General features: G+C 36.9%; 1 protein-coding gene and 1 non-coding gene across 6 annotated transcripts in view; one reads left to right on the forward strand and one right to left on the reverse strand.

The window, feature by feature from the left end:
- The window catches only part of LOC121733529 (tensin-2-like), a 119118-nt gene that overhangs the window by 77214 nt on the left and 20808 nt on the right, over positions 1-21096 (reverse strand). For 3 of the 5 annotated variants that reach the window (XM_042123819.1, XM_042123801.1, XM_042123810.1), the window contains exons 2-3: positions 8160-8268; positions 6265-6302 (exon numbers count right to left, since the gene is read on the reverse strand). In XM_042123819.1, the coding sequence (XP_041979753.1) occupies positions 6265-6302; positions 8160-8268 (147 nt within the window). Of the gene's footprint in view, positions 1-51; positions 335-2149; positions 2335-6264; positions 6303-8159; positions 8269-21096 lie in introns of those variants that run through there. The other 2 variants (XM_042123834.1, XM_042123829.1) reach the window with 2 other exon arrangements.
- Positions 20246-20317, forward strand: Trnam-cau. The gene has a single exon. It is a non-coding gene; the product is annotated as a tRNA-Met (tRNA).

The following is a 21096-nucleotide window of genomic DNA, read 5'->3' on the forward strand; positions in this document are numbered from 1 at the left end:
TTTTGATAATTTTGTTGGTGACATTAAACAAATAACATTACACAATTTTACCTTAAGATCCGAACTCCTCGAGGACGTAGATGTACTTCTGCTTCTCAACTTGTTATTGAGATTCATGATGGCACTTAAAAATCCTCGATAACTAAACTATTAAGTCCTCAAACACTTCACAATACGGCATCAAAGTTTTACTACCGGCGGCACATCTAAGGAGTCCATTAAATAGCGCTTAGGGTAACTGCTTCAAATTTGATCTCGCACTCAATAGTTTGCTTTCTTTTGTCTTATACCTTGTAACATATCGACTATTTAGTGTATCGAGTGGCTTACGTGACTAAAGAAGGTTGTTATCACACCAAAAACACTACACCGTTATCGCAATCATTGACATCGACTGTTAAGCCTCGATCACACGTATCGAGTCAATGGGCAAGACGAGTACAATACAAATACTCACAGTAGTGTAACTCAGCTGTGTTGTTAAAATCAAATTGGTAGAACACAGAGACAAGATTTAAGCTTGCGACGTATCACGTAATGGAATTTTTGCTCTTTAAAGTTATTTAAGATCACGCATATTATCCGTCTGTGCGATTCGAAATAAGTATGAAATATTAAGTACTTTAGAGTCTAGCTGTACCCGCGGTTTATTAGGAAAAATAATTTTTGATTTTTTCTCGCAGTAAAAGGTAGCACAGGTGTTAATCAATGGTATCAACTAACTCCATACCAAATTTTATTAAAATCGCTGCAGCCGTTTAGACGTGAAGAAGTAACAAACATACAAACTCACAAACTTTCGCCTTTATAATATTAGTGTGATGGATGACGTACTGCATATTTGTTATACTACAACCAGTAGTTAGAAGGTGCGTAATCCTACGAACAATTTGCATAGAGGTCGGCCGGGGTTCTTCATAAGAAAGTAGCAGACAGTGGCTCGTTCTACTTAGCACTTGTCCGTTTACTGGCTACGTGTGATCGGGGCATTACTGCGACAATTTACCGTCATCACCTTGAATGCCATTAGCACTTAGCATACATTTGCATACAGCTATTACAAGGAACTCTACATACAAAATAGCTCTATTTCTTTGCTCTACATTTTATGGTTGATTACATTTTACATTACGCCGTAAAATAAAGTCATGAAATTGTTTACTCGACTTTATTAGAACAAAAAAACATTACTTTGCATAAAATATAAGTTATATTTTGCATAAAGAGAGTATACTCTGCATATAAAAATCTCGCAAGACGCTTTGAAAGACTCGAGTCATAATATTATTTATGTTAACACGTTCTGAGTGATACGGGCTGAAACATAAAAATATGATATTTAGATGAAACGCGGTTTATAACCCCTATTCTGTTTACGACGGCATGCTGGCGCTCAAGATGGAATTGCATTTCAACGAAAACAAAATGTGCGGTTTATACTTTGTCGTGCTATAGTCTATAGGCAAATTACATAAACTTGTCAGAAAGTTTGCTAAACTCAGTTTAGTAACTAACTTGTATCTTGTAATTCATCCAAAATCTCAACTTTGTCGAGATGATAGTTCATATCACGTGGATGCCACAACTTTCATACAATTTACACCAGCCTTTCCCAAAGGGCGATATTGGGCGATAACGCCCCCTTGTGGGCGCTAAAGGTCTAAAATGGGGCGGTGTGGGACCCAAAAAAAATGGAGGCGTTGTGTAGAGACTTGGGGGTGATTTGTTTCATCTGGATTCATTTTAAATTGAAACAAAGGGAGCAAAAGTAGGCAATAGAAAAAATAAGTTTGGAAACCCCTGATTTACACATTAAATGTAAAGTTTTTGATTCGCCATCTGGCTTAGCCAAAAGGCTTTTAAATAAAGCGATTATTTACATTGCTTCATTTAAAAACATCAAATCATGTGTAAAGTACCAAGGACGTAAGCAGCTAGAAAAGAATGTTATCAAATCTTATCAGAAATCATAGCGGAAAGTACAAAATAGTCACCAACTGTACACTCCCCACGATTCAAGATTACAAAGTTCGAGTCAGTCACATATTATTTTGCATTCTTACTCCCTAGTAAGAAGACTAACTTTTACTGTGTATTACGTTTTGATATCATTATCTTTTGTACTTGACAAGGGCATTTTACAACGTACCAGACGAGGACTGTAAACTCGCGATTTGAAAGTTCGAAGTCACATTCGCGGATTTAGATTACAAAGTCACATTCGCGAACGCCGCGCACAGAACAGATTTATTTTTGGAGCAGCCGCTTAGACTATAAAAGGATTTTTGCGTGCGAATATCGGCGTGCGTCCGGCGCGCGCGCACCCGCGAGACGGCCGCGAGACTGACCGCCCGAACGTTGCACCTGACTGCCCGGCTCCGGCTAACCCCGCAACTGAACCTCCTAAACACGACGAGATCACTTCCACATGCAAATATTGAGCCTTTAGGCGAGTTAAACTCGAGAATATAGGCAGAGAAGTTAGGAATCTAAAAGTAAATTTGAACCCAAAGTATCGACATTAGCGAGCGCTGTTTTATTGAAGGATCCGTATGTCAAAATCCAGAATTTATTTGTAGTACTGTGTTATCGGAATTAACGAATACAACTCAACTAAAAGCCCAGGAAGTTCATTACCAGGCGCCTGATGTAAATATCTGTAGCACGAGGCGTCAGAAAGCTCGCGTGTTGCTCTATGTTAATTAGCTCTATCATACACACGCCGAGCTTTTTGTGCTACAGATACAAAAACCATGAGCTTTCATCCAATTTAAATTGACATGGCAACTGCAATTATATTTTTTATTAATCATTAATGAATATCAATCCGATCATTATTATCAATGTTATTTATTTTTAGATCCCTAATTACAAATTAATAATTTTATTGTTAATTTGTAATTAGGTTATTACAAATTTAGATTATTACAAACTCCATAAAATCTAGTTTCCTCTATTGTATATTTTGATTAATAAAAAAGTAAATTACAATAATTACAAACTACCACAGATTTTTACTAATTAGTTAAACACTACCTACCTAATTCATAGTTCGCAAGCATTTCTCGTCCGCCTACGTAGCACGCTCTACCGCACTCAATTCTATGATCTAGGTTCCAACGGAAGAAGCAGAAGCCATAACAAACTACTTAATATTTTACATTAATCTCCTATTTACAGCCGACTACTAATAATATAAATCAAACACGACAATGTACTATTCAATATTGGTATTTGAATATAAGAAATATTGAGTAATTTATCAGGCCATTATTGGTAGCTGCCAATAAAATTGAATTGAAGATTCATTGAAAAATTATAATTGAATGTGGATATCACAAAATTAATCTTGTTTTAAATCTCTAAACCATGTTTTTCAATCTGTTAGAAGTACAGTAAAGTTGTAGAATGTAAAGTTACGAAAATGGTCTAAAGTAATTCATAGAATTCCTATGATAATTAATAAGTATTTGAAATCATAAAAACAGCTTACTAATAAACATTTATGTACTTAAAAAGTGCATGTACAGTGTTTTGACTTTTGTTGTTGTTTGTCAGGTTGGAAGAGGTGCTTGTTGGCCAAGACAAAATATTGTATAGCGTATGACGTATCCACTACACTATTTTTATTAGTAAGGGGGTATGTTATCTTAATAATAAATATGCATCACTTAAAGAATAATGAATGGTGTAAACGTGTGAAGCTGTCGAAGCTTATATCTCGTCGGCACTCAAGGAGCGATGATGTCAGTGGAGGCGCTGACTCAGCGACACACAATGGAGTCCTTGTGCTGTATAATAGCGAGCCACTCGCCCGTACGATGCTGTGAAATTCTCATTATTTTCTTTTCTAACTAGCATCTTAGATGTTTTGATAGACGCCCTTAATATTATTACTTAATATTATTATTTTCAAAGCTATGACGATCTGTACGTACGCCTACTGAACTTCATGCTATATCTACAAGTAGTTTCATCTTATTTTTAATGATAACAGTAAATTTCCAATACATTTCCTTCTTTAAACATGTTTATAACGCATCCAATTTCAATTTTATCGAACTTAAAAATTATCAAACAAAGACAACACGGAGTCTGCTAATATTTTAGAATAAAAATTCAAAAACACCACCAGGAAGTGATTTCTAAAATATTCAACACTTTCATAGAAATGTAAAACTGGCTACATTCAATTCGGCCCGTAGAGCATGCATTACCGGTGGCGGCGCGGAAGGCTAACTTATTCATTTGCAATGCAGATCGAGCCCACGGGAAACTTCTGATAAGTTTGGAAGAATTTAAATTGCTCACATTGTTTGGACGCCCACGCGAACGTCAATAACTTCTTATTTACGGCCATAGTTTTTCATCTACACGCCGATGGCGCTCGCTAGTTGTTAGTGGCCAAACTTTAGTTGCATCGGACATAAATCAAACAACTTAACTATTATTTTAGAATTTAAACTCGATTCATAAACTTCATTGTCTCATTCCGTAACCCGATATTCGCTGCTTTATTGTCTAGAATGCGCATAACGTACAATAACCTAGAACATTTGACAGCAGCGAGTAACAAATTGCAAAATAGCACCAACTGCGGTAAATCCTGGAGCGTAATTTCTTGCGCTTGCGCACAATGGCGGCGTGACCGGCGTGGGCGATTACCATCGGCGACTCCGGCCTAGCTCTACAGCTCTACTGGACATTACGCTTATCGGCCGCGGACATCTATATTTTACGACAATATACTACTGATGTTGTACCACTTTACAGCTATTGCACGCACATATTTGGTGCGCGTATGTTGTGAAGTGTAATTAATCTCTTGTACGGTGCTTGCCTGCTAGTCAAAAGAATCAGCGAGAAATAGCGATGTGAGTTGTGACGCGTCGCCACAATATGAGTTTGAGACAACCGGTAATTTCGATTGTCACATCTTCCATTGACCACCCACTATTACATTACGAGTAATAAGTATATATTACTTCTATCATTATTTTAATATTCTTTAAGAAGGGCGTCCACAAATTACGTGAGGTGTTTAAGAGGGGGAGGGGGTCGAGTCAAATCTCATCTAATCTAACGTTGCGCGTTGGATAGAGGGAGGGTCTCGGCAAATCTCATGTTTTTTCTTTTCATGAAATAAGGGGGCACACGCGCAAACAGGTCACCTGATGGAAAGCAACTTCTGTCGCCCATGGACACTCGCAGCATCAGAAGAGCTGCAGGTGCGTTGCCGGCCTTTTAAGAGGGAATAGGGTAATAGGGGAGGGTAGGGATGGGAAGGGAAGGGAAGGGAATAGGAGATGGTAGGGAAGGGAATAGGGTAGGGGATTGGGCCTCCTCCGGTAAACTCACTCACTCGGCGAAACACAGCGCAAGCGCTGTTTCACGCCGGTTTTCTGTGAGAACGTGGTATTTCTCCGGTCGAGCCGGCCCATTCGTGCCGAAGCATGGCTCTCCCACGTAAAAAAAAAAAAACGTAAGTAATTTTTTTCTCATTACTTACTACAAAAAATATATTATGTACTTACTATGTATTTTGGTCCATTTCATCCAGATTGTACATTAGTATGTTTAAAATTTAATCTTAAGCGTAATCGTTATACGATTAAGATCATTCACTAATCCGTTTGAAAGAAAACAATTTCATTCATACTTTGACGTTACTCTATCCTACTACTGACTGCTACTACTGACTGCCAAAGAATCCAACGCGTTTACGTAAGAAACCCACATTTTGAAAAATCTTACGTGAGATTGGGGGGTGGGGGAGGGGGTTGAATAAAATCTCACCAGGGGTCGAAGGAGGGTCAGAAAATGTAAAAAAGTACCTCAAGTAATTTGTGTACGCCCTCTGATTGTTATTTTCTCATCGTTAACATTTTCTCAATTCTAAATATAAAAATTCAACGGAAATTGTCATTATTAGCGCCATCTGGTTCAGTATTTTTGTACTATTGAATAGCGTGCTCCCGCGTCGCGTCGTACTATGAGCTACCGTAGCGTATTTATCATTATGTTACACTAGATGGCGCTGTAAGTCACTGAAAATAGTAATATAGTATCGTATTTTATTTTATTATTCATGTCTTCTCTTCATAGTCGATAAATATAATATAATATTATTATGTTTGTATGCATAATATTAAAAAGCACGGTTTATTCCGATTTCTGGGATAAGTAATAAAAATTTAAAAAAATAATACTTATTACTTATAAGATTTTAACGGAATATTATCAATTTATAAACTTTATACATACCTTACTTTCGCACACGGTGTGACAAACATATTTGCAAACTGAAACAAAAAATAAAATTAACCACTGAAATAGAATTCGAGCTTAAAAAATAGATTTAAGTATAGAATCATATTATTTAAAAATATAAAAATAAGTTTAGCCCTGCTCCTATGAATTTAAATCCAAGTTATTCTTAAATTAATTAATGTGACTGGTGACGATGTTAATTACCTTTCTATCAGTCGTTGAGAGTATAAGCTAAATCTTACAAGTAATGTTAGATTAGAACTTAAAGATCATAACCATTTACTTGCGCTCAGTCTAGGGTTGCCATCCGTCCGGATTTCCCCGGTTTTGTCCTAGTGAAGGGCGCCCGTACCGTATGCGTCCGGCCGGTTTTTTGAAAAGCGTCCGGGTGAAATCCAAATACTTTTGATGAGAGAAATTTAACTTTTAACTAAGTCATGCAGCAATAAACGAAAGACTCGCTAAGCATACACACGGTTTTTTTGCACGGACTTGAGTTAGTCAGATTTTTACAAATAATTTTTGTTGGAAAAGCAAAAATTAGCAAGACGTTATCGTAAATACTGTTTAAGAGCTGTCCGGGGAAATGACCACATTTCGGCCAAATGTCCGGGAATTTTGTCGTGTCTGACCGGCGAAGGGAATTTGGTATATGGCAACCCTAGCTCAGTCTAAACTCTAAATTATTTAGCAAGCGCCACCAAACAATAGAGTATCTAAGACATTACACAACAATTCGCATATCAAATAATAGAAATGGGTGTCTGTTTAGAAACAAGCGGAATTTATGCAGCCCCGTGACACGGCTGACGCCTGACATTCACATTTTATATTCGCTCACAATATTCATGTAGCAGTTTACTCGGTGACATTTGAATGCCAGCTTATCGCAATAAACAGGCTCCGGAAGGTAATCATTTTAGTCTGGCAGCCGCGACTAGACGACAATATGCTGTTTAGGAGTTAGGACATGGAGATACGCCCATGCTAACTGTTTTGCAGATATCTCGCCCGTAGACAAAACTTGAAGGATTTTTTTTTAATGAGATAAGGGGGCAAACGAGCAAACGGGTCACCTGATGGAAAGCAACTTTCGTCGCCCATGGACACTCGCAGCATCAGAAGAGCTGCAGGTGCGTTGCCGGCCTTTTAAGAGGGAATAGGGAAGGGTAGGGATGGGAAGGGAAGGGAAGGGAAGGGAATAGGGTAGGGTAGGGAATAGGGGATTGGGCCTCCGGTAAACTCACTCACTCGGCGAAACACAGCGCAAGCGCTGTTTCACGCCGGTTTGAATCTGAGTAAGTTTAAGCTGTTTATTTATCTGTGTATATTGGGGATACGAATTACGATGCCGGATAGCTATAATATTATGATTGCTACTATAATCGCGACGCGGTCTATATGTATGTGGATTCGATCATGGGCAATAGAAACCTACGCAATTTTCAATCGAACACTATACTACACGAATTCTTAAAAAAACGGAATTACCACTGCTTGAACGTAAAACCGCAGGGCAGTGGCGGCCTTAGGAGGTGGCGAACAGGGCAATCGTCCGGGGCCTCGCTCTTGCAGGGGCCTCGCATCAAGGAAAAGGTCATAAAGTGGCATTTTATTTAAATTTTCTTTGAGCCTCGCAAAGACCTGCTGACTGGGGCCTCGCAAAGACCTGCCACCCGGGGGCCGGGACCTCTCAATGGGTAAGGCCGCCATTGCCGCAGAGTGTTTACGTACACTATGACAGCAATTCGACAGCCAAAAATATCTGCTGTCAAACGCCTGCTGCGTTGATGTCGTAAGATACATAATAATCACCCTGAGATTTTGCGTTCAAGCAGAAAGCATTCAGTTTTTAAGGATAGCTGGTAAGGTTTGCCGGTTGTGCTCACCTCTACAGCAGCTGCCCTGGTTGTGCACGGGCTGGTGGCACCACTGGCACGGCCGCGGCTTCTTGAAGCTCTTGCTGCGGAACGCGTGCGCCTGGCCCACGCCCTCCTTCTGAAAACAACAAAATACATTTACGTTAAACACTTATTTCCTGAAACCTTATTCCTAACTCCTAATATCCTTCTACTTAATAAAAGTACATGGCGTGATGGACTTTACAATAATTACAATTAGTAATGTATGTGTCGCAGTCGACTGGTTAATTAAAAAGCTAGTCGTGTGATTGAATGACGTTGTTCAGTCAAAGGGCTAGCTGTTTGATTAAATGGCTATTTAAACCAGTTGGCTGCGACATATTATTTAGTACAGTTAATGAAGGCAAAAATCAGGCACAACCTCCGATTTCGTTGAACCTCCATCGATTTGGATGAAATTTTGGAATTGAGTATGTTTTACCCTCTACTTGAAAGGTGACATACGCTCGTATTGCGCTTTTTGCATTTTAGGGGTGAAATTCACCCCTTTTTTAAAAAGAAGGAAAAATGCACATGTAACCATTCTGGCTTTAGTAATTGTGTTAAATTAGATAAAATAAACGTTTTTTCAATATTTTTATGCCTGATTTGTGATTCTAATAAATTTTTAACCCTTTTAACAACCACCCCTTAAATGAAAAACTATGCAAAAAATCATTTTTTGTATTTCTGAGTTTCTAAATATTATTATATACAGGGTTTGTTTCATATTTATGATATAATTTTTGGTTGACGATGAAATTTCAACACTTACAAACTACTTTCTTGATGCTGTAAAACTATTGGTTAAAAAACTTAAGCCTATTAAATTATTGTACACGAGAGAAGTAAAATCTTATTTACCGAGTATGTATTAAAATTATAATTATTGCGAAATTTTTTATCCTTAAAAACTACGGCTTGTCTTAATAACAGTTCTAACTTTTTTATCAGCTAGTTAAACCTGATTAAAAGTTTGGATGGAACGTTAATTTATCTTATAATTAAATAGTATTTTATAAAGATAAAACCGACTTCAAAATTGTACGAAGTTGAGAATTAAAATTGCCTTATCTCAAAAACTACTGAAATGATTTTGATGAAACTTGTAGTGTTCCCTAAGTTGAATAATACCCAGTACAATAAAAAAATAATTACTTAAATCGGACTTGTAGTTCCGGAGATATGCGAACACAAACATTTTCACATTTGTTCAGACACTGAAATAGACTAACATATACAAAAACTGGGCAGTTCTGGAAATATTACATACATACGGGTCGAAATGATAACCTCCTTTTTTGAAGTCGGTTAAAAAATAAACAAATTTTTATTCTAGTTCATCACAGCTCACAGCTGAGCCGTTACCGAAAGGGTAAGAACGGGACCCTATTACTAAGACATCGATGTCTGTCCGTTTGTCCATCTGTCTGTGTGTCTCCAGGCTGTAACTCAAGAACCGCTATAGCTAGACTTCTGAAATTTTCACAGATTATGTATATCTGTTGCCGCTATAACAAAAAATACTAAAAACAAACTAAATTAAATATTTAAGGGGGCTCCCATACAACCAACGTTATTTTTTTGCAACTTTTGCTCGATATCAATAACGACAACACATAGGCACTTGAAATATTCACGACATACTCAGTTGTGTTTGAACTTTAATAATTAATAATAAAATTTAAATTAATTGAATAATTAAGGTGGGCTCCCATACAAAAAAACACAATTTTCAGCCTATTTTTTGCTCTATTGTGGTACGGAACCCTTCGTGCGCGAGTCTAACTTGCACTTGGCCGATTTTTTATTTTTGGATTGTCTATTGTTTTCCCACTGATCTGAAATTAATAGCAGGTTATCCCCTTTCTATCGAATCTCACTAACCTAATAGGGATTTGGAGAGTAAAAGAAAAGAGAAGGCTCTAGTGTACTGCGCACACACTTGAGCACTGTAAAATTATTCCTGCCTATCACCAAAACCAGTGTGGAGGTATTTTAATTGTTATAATTTAGAAAATATACTAAAATATTCAATAGACCACGTCATCCTCGAAAGCCCCACCACTTTTTCCAGTAAATGTTTACCATTTCTTTCACTTTTTCCGTCATGAAAAGACACATACACGTACCCATACATGACGTATATTTAGTTTAGTACCTATTGACACGTTTTCCTACAATTTTTTTTTTATGAGATAAGGGGGCAAACGAGCAAACGGGTCACCTGATGGAAAGCAACTTCCGTCGCCCATGGACACTCGCAGCATCAGAAGAGCTGCAGGTGCGTTGCCGGCCTTTTAAGAGGGAATAGGGAAGGGTAGGGATGGGAAGGGAAGGGAATAGGGTAGGGTAGGGAATAGGGGATTGGGCCTCCGGTAAACTCACTCACTCGGCGAAACACAGCGCAAGCGCTGTTTCACGCCGGTTTTTTGTGAGAACGTGGTATTTCTCCGGTCGAGCCGGCCCATTCGTGCCAAAGCATGGCTCTCCCACGTATACCAACAATTTAATTTAAGAATACCAAATTTCGGCTTCAAATTTTTTTCAAAAAGCTCCCTTAATTTTTTGTGTATCAGGTTCATTTAAGAAACATTTTAAAGGTAATTTTAAGAGCTTTGAGATCATGCTAAGAAACCTTTTTTTAAAGCCCTTAATTTTTAAAATAAAAAGGTTTAATAAGTGCTGGTTACGTGGTTATCGCAGTAAAAGTTAGGCTTTATACGTCTCTATCTTGGCTATTTTTCATCACACAAAAATAAAAAGGAAACCAAAAGCTTTTTTAGGAAACGAACTCAAATGTTGTTCTTAATGTTTTTTTACGAATATCCAATATTTTAAAAGTTATATCCAAAAGAAAATGAAATTTACGAAAATTTGAAAAATTAAAATTTTATGAAATCATCTTTTTTTTAAAAGTAAGCATTCTAAAGCAGGTTAATTTTTTGAGGTCATAACTTATGCTAAAATAAAGAAAAACCTTTAGGGATAACCATAAATTTGAGATATTGTAGAAATGGTGAACGTTTTATTTTTCGTTTTTTCCAAAAAAATTCGAAAGTGTCATCTTATTTTTATCATAACTTGCTCAGTTTTAATGCTATTAACTTTTTATAGTACTGAATAGAAAGGTAATTTTAAGTACTTTAAAAAGTGTTTAGGAAGTATATGTCATAAAATGCATAAATTTTCCGTTATTTGTGTATGAATGTTTAGATTAAAGTACTCGCCGAAAAAAAGTATACATATAATCACCTATATTTCACTTTAAATTAAAATTAGAAGGTTATTAAAAGTAGGCATTTATTTGTTATTTTATTGACTTTAATTTAGATTATAACACATTTTTCGTAAAAACGTATAGTTTTTGAGTAATTTATGAAAAACCGTTTTAAAACATGTAGTTTTATCTCGAAAAATCACAATCTTTGATCTTTAATTACTCAGAAAGTATTGATTTATTCCAAAAACTTTATAAAACTAATTTTGCTTAAAATTTGTATGTTTATCGATTTTTGCGATTTTTTTATTTTATTTTAAAATATTTCACCCCCGAGAAGGGTTGGCATCCACCCCCAGGGCAAAAGCGCAAGTTGGCACTATGTCACTTTTGTTTCTTAGGGTATCCCCCACCTACTCACCAATTTTCATGAAAATCGATGGAGGTTCAACGAAATCGGAGGTGAAAACCTTCAGTGACTCCACTAATTATGTATTAAAATAATTATCCTAGGTGAAAACCTTCAGTGACTCCACTAATTATGTATTAAAATAATTATCCTTGGTGCGAAAACCTATGATAGATATAAGATAGCAAAAAAGGATATGGGCGAACAGCTCATAATAAACAAAAATATCCTTCTAATTACTTATTTTCAAATTTCATATCTGTCGTGTCGGGTAATTTATAATAATTGTTTTTCATACATAGAATTCATACAAAGCCACATTACTGAAAGACGTATTAAAGCACCTCTATTGTAACTTGATTTGCACATTACAATTAGGTACTTAATAAGAAAGATAACGTTATTCAACAGCCAAAAAAGGAATAAATTGTTCATTATCTGTGTTGCGGAGTTTCCTTGTTTTCGTGAGCTTTACCTAAATAGATTTGAATTTATAAGGCATCATTGCCAAAAAACTTAATGTTATTTTACTAGGCAATCTCGCTAAGGCTCTTTTGCTCTATGTATACTACATATAAGTGTTGCCTTATAAATCCGATGACTTGTATTTTTTTTAGAACAAAGCTTCTTTATTGAAGAGTTGTAATTAATCTCGTCGGTATTTGGGTCATTAACATCTGTCTGTTTGTACCCAAAGCGGGTTATCCCGCTGTCCTCATTTTGATCTCTGATGACATTTTCCCGCCTCATTTTTGATGTCTTTGTTTAAAAAAGTGTGGACTCACCGCCGTACTCAGAGACATTTAATTACGATTAACCTTCAATTTAATGAAGAGTTTGACAGATAATGTATGGGGCTTATGTCAAAATTTGAATTAATTACATTTAAGTAATTAATGTTCCACTCTGAGTGCGGCAGTCAGTTTGTAAGAGTGTAATTATAAGATGATAATGTAATTTTTAATAACAATATTTTCAGGTGGTAGAGCTTTGACGAGAATAGAATTGCTCGACTTGACCGAGACATTCGACAACAAGTTACAACCTCAGAAATGAGAAAACCGGCGTCAAACAATGCTTACCTAGTTTGGGTTTTGCCGAGTGAGTGAATGCATCAGAGGCCCAGAAATTGAAACAAATATAAAACTCAATTTAATATTATCGAGTCTATATAATAGTCGATAATATTAAATTTAATTTTATAAGTATAATTGATTTAATATTTGGGCCTCTGATGACTCTATTACCAGACTGATGTTGCATGTAAAGTCTATACTTTACATGCCAAATCAATCTGGACTCTGGTCCTATGGCAAGTTTATTGTCCATTGAAGGGCGCGGGCAAGGATTACGGTGACCACGGGCCCGCAGTGCCCTGCGCCCTACGGCCTACCTGCCCGCTGCCCGGCCCAGACAATAGAGGTAGGGTGGGAGGCGAGCCCTTTCACAGACACGCATTCATAAACTTTTTATTTTTATTCCAACAATAAAATGACTCGTCGTAATTGTTACTATTTTATGTGTTCCGTACACCTTCGTTCATCTCCACTAAATTATGGTACTTTACTTTAAAAGCTACAGGAAGTGTCCATTTTATACTCATTTTAATATAATTTATAAAATATATTAAGTATAGTATTTGATTGTTAATGTGAAATGTCTTTTGTTCCTTCTGCATGCTCAAACTATTAAACCCAGATTGGTAAGTATACTATGGAAATACCTGTAAAGTCAAAAAACTAAGTACCTATGAAACCATAATAGGACAGTTTTTATCGCAATTCGCAAGAAAATGTACACTTCCAAATGAACTTACTGGCAATAATCAGTATAGTACACAGCAAGTGTTTCTCGCAATATGGCCACGGCGTTGTGGGTTATCTTGCTCCGTTGTAAATTCGAAGTGATATTTATAGATCTGATTTACTATAGATCCATGAATCATTTTCGCACCAGCAGCAGCTCGTTAGACGCGCAACAATCGCTCCAAATGCAATTTGCATTCAATAACACCACGCGACGCTTATCTGTTATCTCAACTCCGGCTTGCTCTACAACACTTAGCAAATTGTAAATGACACTATACAGAATTAAACGAATTTAAACGCATTTTACCAGACTACGATAAGGCCAAAAGGAAGGCTTATGATTTTTGGCTACGTATGTGTATGTTTGTTCCATCTTAGCCCGCTTTACCAACAGATTAAATGGATTCAATGTCAATAGATTCGTAATAAATAGTAAAGATGCGGGTAGAGCACACAGACCAATTAAATAAACACCTGTCAAAAACCTAATTTACCGGGCATATTTACAAAGTTTTAACTTTGAAAACATTAATATTTTGATAGTCTCTTATGTCCTTGGAATTCTGCTAAGCAGATAGTCACGGTCCGTGATTTAAGAGCCCTTCGATTGACTTCTAAGAATTCGGCCGTATATGTTTTAGTACTCAAGTCGAGTTTAAAATCAAGTACGCTAACAGACATTATTTCTGTGAGTACGCATGATGTATCCCTCGGGCTCTCGGTGCTCTCATGCTCCTAATTATAGTAGTGACGTCACTGCGCAGGCGCCGCAGCCGCCGATAACGCCGCCATTTGTTCAACAGATGAACAGACATACATATCGAAAATAATTTTATTATGACTTATCTTTATGCTCCAAATTATCTCTCAAAGTTCAATAACACTTTTAGATTTGTTACATTCTAAAGGGATCTTCAAATTAAGTGGCAACAATACAAAAATGATCCAAAATCGCTGCGCCTGCGCCGGCCGGGTGCAAAAGGAAGCTGTATTTTTTTCACCAGCGTCTGCGCAGACGTAAGCCTGCCGTGCCCCGTGCCAAACCCCCACAAAAAATCTCCACACAGGAGCCCGGACAGAACACATTGAGACAAAATCTCGGATCACATACGCACCATTAACGGTTTGAATCAAATTTCAACGTACAGCTGCGAGACTCGACAATAACGAGAATTCGTTTGAATATCCGACTTGGGTTACACAGTTGTAAATTGATTACATTATCAAGTTCATCAGTTTAGGGAAAGTTAATGTAATTTGTAACATTAATTTTCATTTTTGAGTGTTTACTGTTAAGTACTTTAGTGATATTATCCATTAGAAAATATAAGGAATTAATCTTAGTTAAGTAACCTTAGTTTTTGAATTCCCAAATATTTATAGACTCATACGCAAATCGCAAAAGAAGCGCAACACACAGATCGACAGTAATGTCCAGTTTAATTTAACAGTTGCGGTTTCTTTTATGAGTGAAGGAACACGGAACTTGATTAAGGAACAAGTGCGCCGAAGACCCGGAGACAAAGGGCCAATGTTGAAGACGATAAATCAACGGAAGCGGCGCCTTTTTGATACAAACATCCATTGTTTTATTACACAACAAACAAAACGCTATTTATTAAATAATAGCCGCGTTCCGTCAAAAATAATAATTGTTTTCGATCGAATCGATTCGATAGACAATTACTTAGTTGCAAGTTGCAACAAAGTGATTTTCATTTTTTGTGGTTCATTTAATTTCAGCTTCATTGCCTATGTGGGTGACAAAGCTAAACCCTTTAGCTCTCTGCTGTAGCCTGTATCATAGGAAAGTGTGCTTACATAATTGCATTGTCGCCCTATTTGACTTGTCACTCGCAATATTAATAAAGGGCCGTTATTGTTAGGAGGAAGTGAAAGTATCTGTTTAGTTTGCAATAAATAATGATAATATAGACGAAAGAGAGTGCTGATAACGCGCAATAATTTTGTTTGAGTGATCTAGTTAATTGTTATCAGACGCTTTCGTAAGCTCGATGCGGCAAGACGTTTACGACCGCGCAATGTATACACGGTCCATTTAGCCAAAATTAGGTTCCATTGATGTAAAACAACACTACTATAATAATATTTACATCCCAAACGGCAGCGGAAATCGTCGGTTTTGTAAATTTCCGTTGCAACTAAATTGCTCAGAAGTCAGCTGAAGTTGTCCTGTTCATTTCAATCGAGCGTTTTTGTAAAAATTGTTACACGGTCACGTACAAATCAATTTGGGAGGTAAGAAAAACAAATCGACAGTCGTCAATCGTCACACTTAACGACAAATTAACTACTTTACCTGGGGGTGGGAATCTTACGTTACTCATTCTCATTCACCTTCGAAGGCCATAAACTTTTGACTGTTTATCGGCCGGGAACCGCTACTTAAAAAACTTGAATCGACAGGACAATGAGGATAATGAAACCCGGATAGAACGTGGGACGTGACGGGAGTTACATCGCGCGGCTCACGGCTCTCGGAGGTGGCAAAATGAAAATTGTTGCACGCATCAAACGCCGTGTGAACACCGAACACGCATTGCTCGTACGCAACAATGCTGTTCCGAGAAAAAGTAAACTGTCCGAGTAGAGGAGACTTTGAAAAATCAGATGTGTAATGTGTTTGATACTCATGACACGCAGAAGTTAACTAGATACCTGGATCTAAGAAAATCGGCCAAGTGAGTATAGAGCAAAAATAAGGAAAAACATGTTTTTGTATGGCAGCCCCCCTTAATTATTTATTTTATTTTCAATTTTATTATTTAATACACATATATTTGAGGATTTTGTGAAAATTTCAATTAGTGTCTATAATCTATATGTTGCCATTATGGATTACGAGCCAAAAAGACCAAAAAAATAACGTTTGTTGTGTAGGAGCCCCCCCGTAAATATATTAACTTTATTTTGTTTTAGTATTTGTTGCTATAGCGGCACCAGAAATACATAATCTGTGAAAATTTCAGAAGTCTAGACTCTAGCTATAGCGGTTCTTGAGTTACAGCCTGGAGACAGACAGACGGACACACATCGCAGTCTCAGTAATAGGGTCCCGTTTTTACCCTTGAGGGTGCGGGACCCTAAAAATAAGCAGGTGGCAAGGAAATTTCTGCGTGTTATAAAAAGTATTATACCAATTATAGTTTATATTATTAATTATATATTTTACTAGCTGTTGCCCGCGACTTCGTCCGCGTCAGCAAAATGTGATAAAAAAGAAAATGAAAAAGAGAGAAATTTTCCCCTTCCTTACCCAAATAGTAAAATTGGGATCTTGTTAAGTAGTTGATCTGATCACGTTTCATCACACCAGATCACCACTTTCGTAAGCATTGTACCAAATTCGGGTTAGTGTATCTCTATAAACAGTAAACACTAAATAGCAACAAAAGAGTTTTCAAAATCAAAGGCAAGATTTTTGATAATAATGTAGTGATTCATGGCATAATTAGTATAATTGACACATTGACATAATAATATGCTTTTAGTTGTTAAAACAACGCCAAATTTGCCGAACATTTATCTATAAGGATTCAAGAGTTCTGTACAGCACCTTTGGAACCAGAGTGTACTTCGGCGCAAATTCTTATTTTTTGGTAGTTAAAAAGCTTAAAATCTTTCAGGAAAACGTAAAATCACTATATGTTTCCATATAAATTTTAAGGAGCCCTGTCGATTTCTCATGGATTGCATCATCAGATCACCACTTTTGTGATCATGTTACCAAATTCGGGCTACATCTCATACAACAACAAAATAATTTTGGAAATCGGTCTACAAACGACGGAGCTGTCCGCGAACTAATATAAAAAAAGTGAAATATATCCTCCTCCTTTTCGGGAGTCGATTAAAAAGTAGCCTAAGTTATGTCTTACTACATCAGCTATGTGCCAAAAAAAGTCCCGTCAAAATCGCTCCAGCCATTTCAGAGATTAGCCGGAACAAACAGACAGACAGACAGACAGACATCTGTATGTCTGTACAAAAATTGAAACAAATGTTGTTTTGGTGTATGTACCCTATATACATTCATATGCATCTAGTAAAAAACGGTTCTTTCAATATTACAAACAGACACTCCAATTTTATTTATATGTATGTATAGATGTATAGATGTATGGATGTATAGATATATAGATGAATGGAGAATAAAAAAGATATTAACATATTATAATAATTAAATTCACCTAATTAAAAACAATAACAACAGAACATCAAACTCCATTACAATGTTGTATTTCACGCTTCCTAAAATATATAAAGTCCGTAAAATGTTTGAGACTTGAGGGTTTTGGCTGCACGAGTAATGTCCACATGTCTTCATTTTTCACGTCAGTTGCACGCGAGGGTACTATTACGACTGTACCCTCTGATATATTCGTATAATCTTCGCTCATAAAACGAATTGCGGTCCGGCCATTCACAATTTAATTCAATAATGGGTGACTAGTCGCTGCCTAAACATAATAGTGCATCTAATTAGCATATGCGACAAATATGCAACATGCATCGGTCACGACTTAATTGCGTTATATTCAGACATAATAACAATACGTGAGTGCTGTTGTAATTAGCAGAGTATTTCCTTTGAGTAAGAGTTTAGACGTAGATGTATGGCAAGACGATTCGACATTTAGCTCTACAGCCACTTTAGCGGGAAATTCTCCTAATGAAGTCATCCGTTGACGAAGGCTAAAGTGGATTGAACATTGGCGACTACCAATCGGGAAAAATGTTAAATGAATAGGGAAAAGCTAAAAACGTAAAGGCAATGTCAATATCAAACCACTAATTAATAAATGCCAATGAATAAGGCATGGTATATTATGATGCACATAATTGATGTAGGTAGTAGGAATAACAAGAAATATAGTTTATAGCAGTACATGAGTAATTATTTATATGGATGTTACGTAAAGTTACTGAGAGCGACATAAAAAATTGAACTCTGGGGTATATCCCAGAGTTCAATTTTTTATGTCGCTCTCAGTAACTTTACTAACTACACTAAATAAGTGAGTATTATAATTAGAACTGTACATTATAATGTACAGTTCTAATAATAATTATAGTACTCACTTATTTATTTTTCACTCTGTTCTGTTCTGTTTGTTCAAATAAAATTAAAAAAACTCCTAAGAACCAGATTTATTATCACTTGTCACCAGAATTCAGAATTTAGTTTTTTGCCTCTTGAGTCTAACCCATATATTAATTTTCAGTAAATTTGATATGGAGATCAATTGAGTTCCGTAAAAGGACATAACACAATTTTTTTCTCGGAAAAAATTTAAATTCGCGTGCGATAAACGATATTCGATAAACGAAGTTGTTGACAAATCTTCTACACCATTACTAAAACTTAGGAATGAAAGGAGCAGGGTGCTCCTGCCTGCCAGTACATCTCTATGTAACGCCAAAGCATCGAGCCTTAACTGCACTTTAGCAGTCGACAGTCAGTACAATGATGATGATGATACAATCTATAGCGGACTATTTCAATAAGCAAGACACGTTCATCACAGATAAAGGACCGCGTCCTAGCAGTGATATAATGGACGTCTCAATATTTATCGAGAACGTTAGAAATAGAAGATTTACAGGCAATGGGTGGGAATGTTAATAGACGCAGATGGAATGCGTGGCACGTAGCACGCGGAATTTCCATTAAAAGTATTGCGCTTACCTTTCACCACACTCGAGTGCCAATAATTGGCGAACATTAGCCCTCTTACATTAGGATTAAGATTAATTATTAACCCAACAAGGAAGTGTTGTTTACGGACTAACATTTGCACTATACATATTTTGGTATTTGCTGTCTACTTTCTCTCTCCAGTTGTCATACGTGATACGATTATTAAACTATATAGATAATAATATTAATTCATAGAAAAGAACAGTCGTCATACCTACAATATTAATTTACGTGATTTGCACAAAATTGCAGTAAACGCGACGATATAACAATAGGTATAAACTAGATAGAGCATACCTCTAAAGACTTGCAGATTATTTTCATACTAACATTGAGACGCTTGATTGTTAAAAAAACGTCTATATAGACGTTGTTCGCCACTAATTTCAATTGTTAGAACTTAGAATAGATGTAATATTACTTCAAAACCCTCTATTTACGCTCCTTGATACTCGATTTACACTCGCGCGCGAGCCACGAGGCGAGCCGCGAGACGCGCCGCGAGACGCGCCGCGAGCCCTGAGTGTAAGCTCGAGCTCGCGGCTCGTCTCGCGGCTCGTCTCGCGGCGCGGCTCGCGTCGGGAGCGATTTCCAAAGGAGCTCGAGGGGGACGCGAGCTTTGTGTTTACACTCACGCTTCGACGCGAGCTACGAGACGCGCCGTGAGCCGAGCCACGAGACGCGAGTATAAATCTCGTATGAGAGTCTGTAGAGTGTACACAATAGTATCAAAACTCGTAAAGACAAATGAGGAAAATGTAGAGCCATGCTGTTAGACAGCAAAACCATACCTCTATTATTTTCTCGCTACTTTTCTCGCCTATAAATTGTGTAATATGAGCTAGTTAGGTAACCATACTCGTAGATTATAAGAGTGTAAAGAAATAGATCAGGAAATCCGAGGCGGGAGATAAGAGCAGAGTGGCGCAGTGGAAGCGTGCTGGGCCCATAACCCAGAGGTCCGTGGATCGAAACCACGTTCTGCTAACTACTTTTTACCTCATTTATAAAAACTATAATATTAATATCAATCCAATATTATATACCTAGTATAGGTAAGCATATTCTTGATTAGTGTGTTGAAAGTGTTCTCCGTCTGCCACCACTCAATTGGACTCAATCTAGTCCCGGAAAAGAATTTATTGCTGCAAAATAAATGACGATCAAAGCTGATATTATAATTTTTATTTTTAAATCATGTTGACACGTGATATATAAATAATGAGTGTAAATACTGAGATTAATTGAACTTTAACATTTTTTAAAACAAGAAATTCTCGACATATTTACAAACTTTTATTATGGGAATAGGTGCACATTTCCTATTTACATTTTCGGTGTTTAATTATATTCGTCGTTGATTACACAAGCACCTTTAGTAATCCATTAAGGTAGCGGGGTAGGCCGTAGATGCCACTCCCTAGTCCCTACACAAGGGTTCATCCCTTACCGAATTGTGGGGTAACCGATTGCATGCAGCGGCGAAAACGATATTAAGTTACGTTAACTTTATTGTGTAAGTCACGGAATAGCCCATGATGCCCTGATACTGGTTTGAAAAATAACAACAGTTTAAAGCCCGTCACAGACTTAGCTATAATATATATGAATATTTTTATAGCTAGGCATATTACTATATATTTTCTATACTAATTTTCGCGTGACCGCACACTCAGCTATAAAATATATTTCTGGTAGCTACTATAATACAGGGTGCAATTAAACCTTCCTGCCTTTTTTCCAGAAAATTGGGTGTTATAACTTTC

Source organism: Aricia agestis, chromosome 1 (assembly GCF_905147365.1).
Source record: "Aricia agestis chromosome 1, ilAriAges1.1, whole genome shotgun sequence".
Classification (NCBI taxonomy): Eukaryota; Metazoa; Arthropoda; class Insecta; order Lepidoptera; family Lycaenidae; genus Aricia; species Aricia agestis.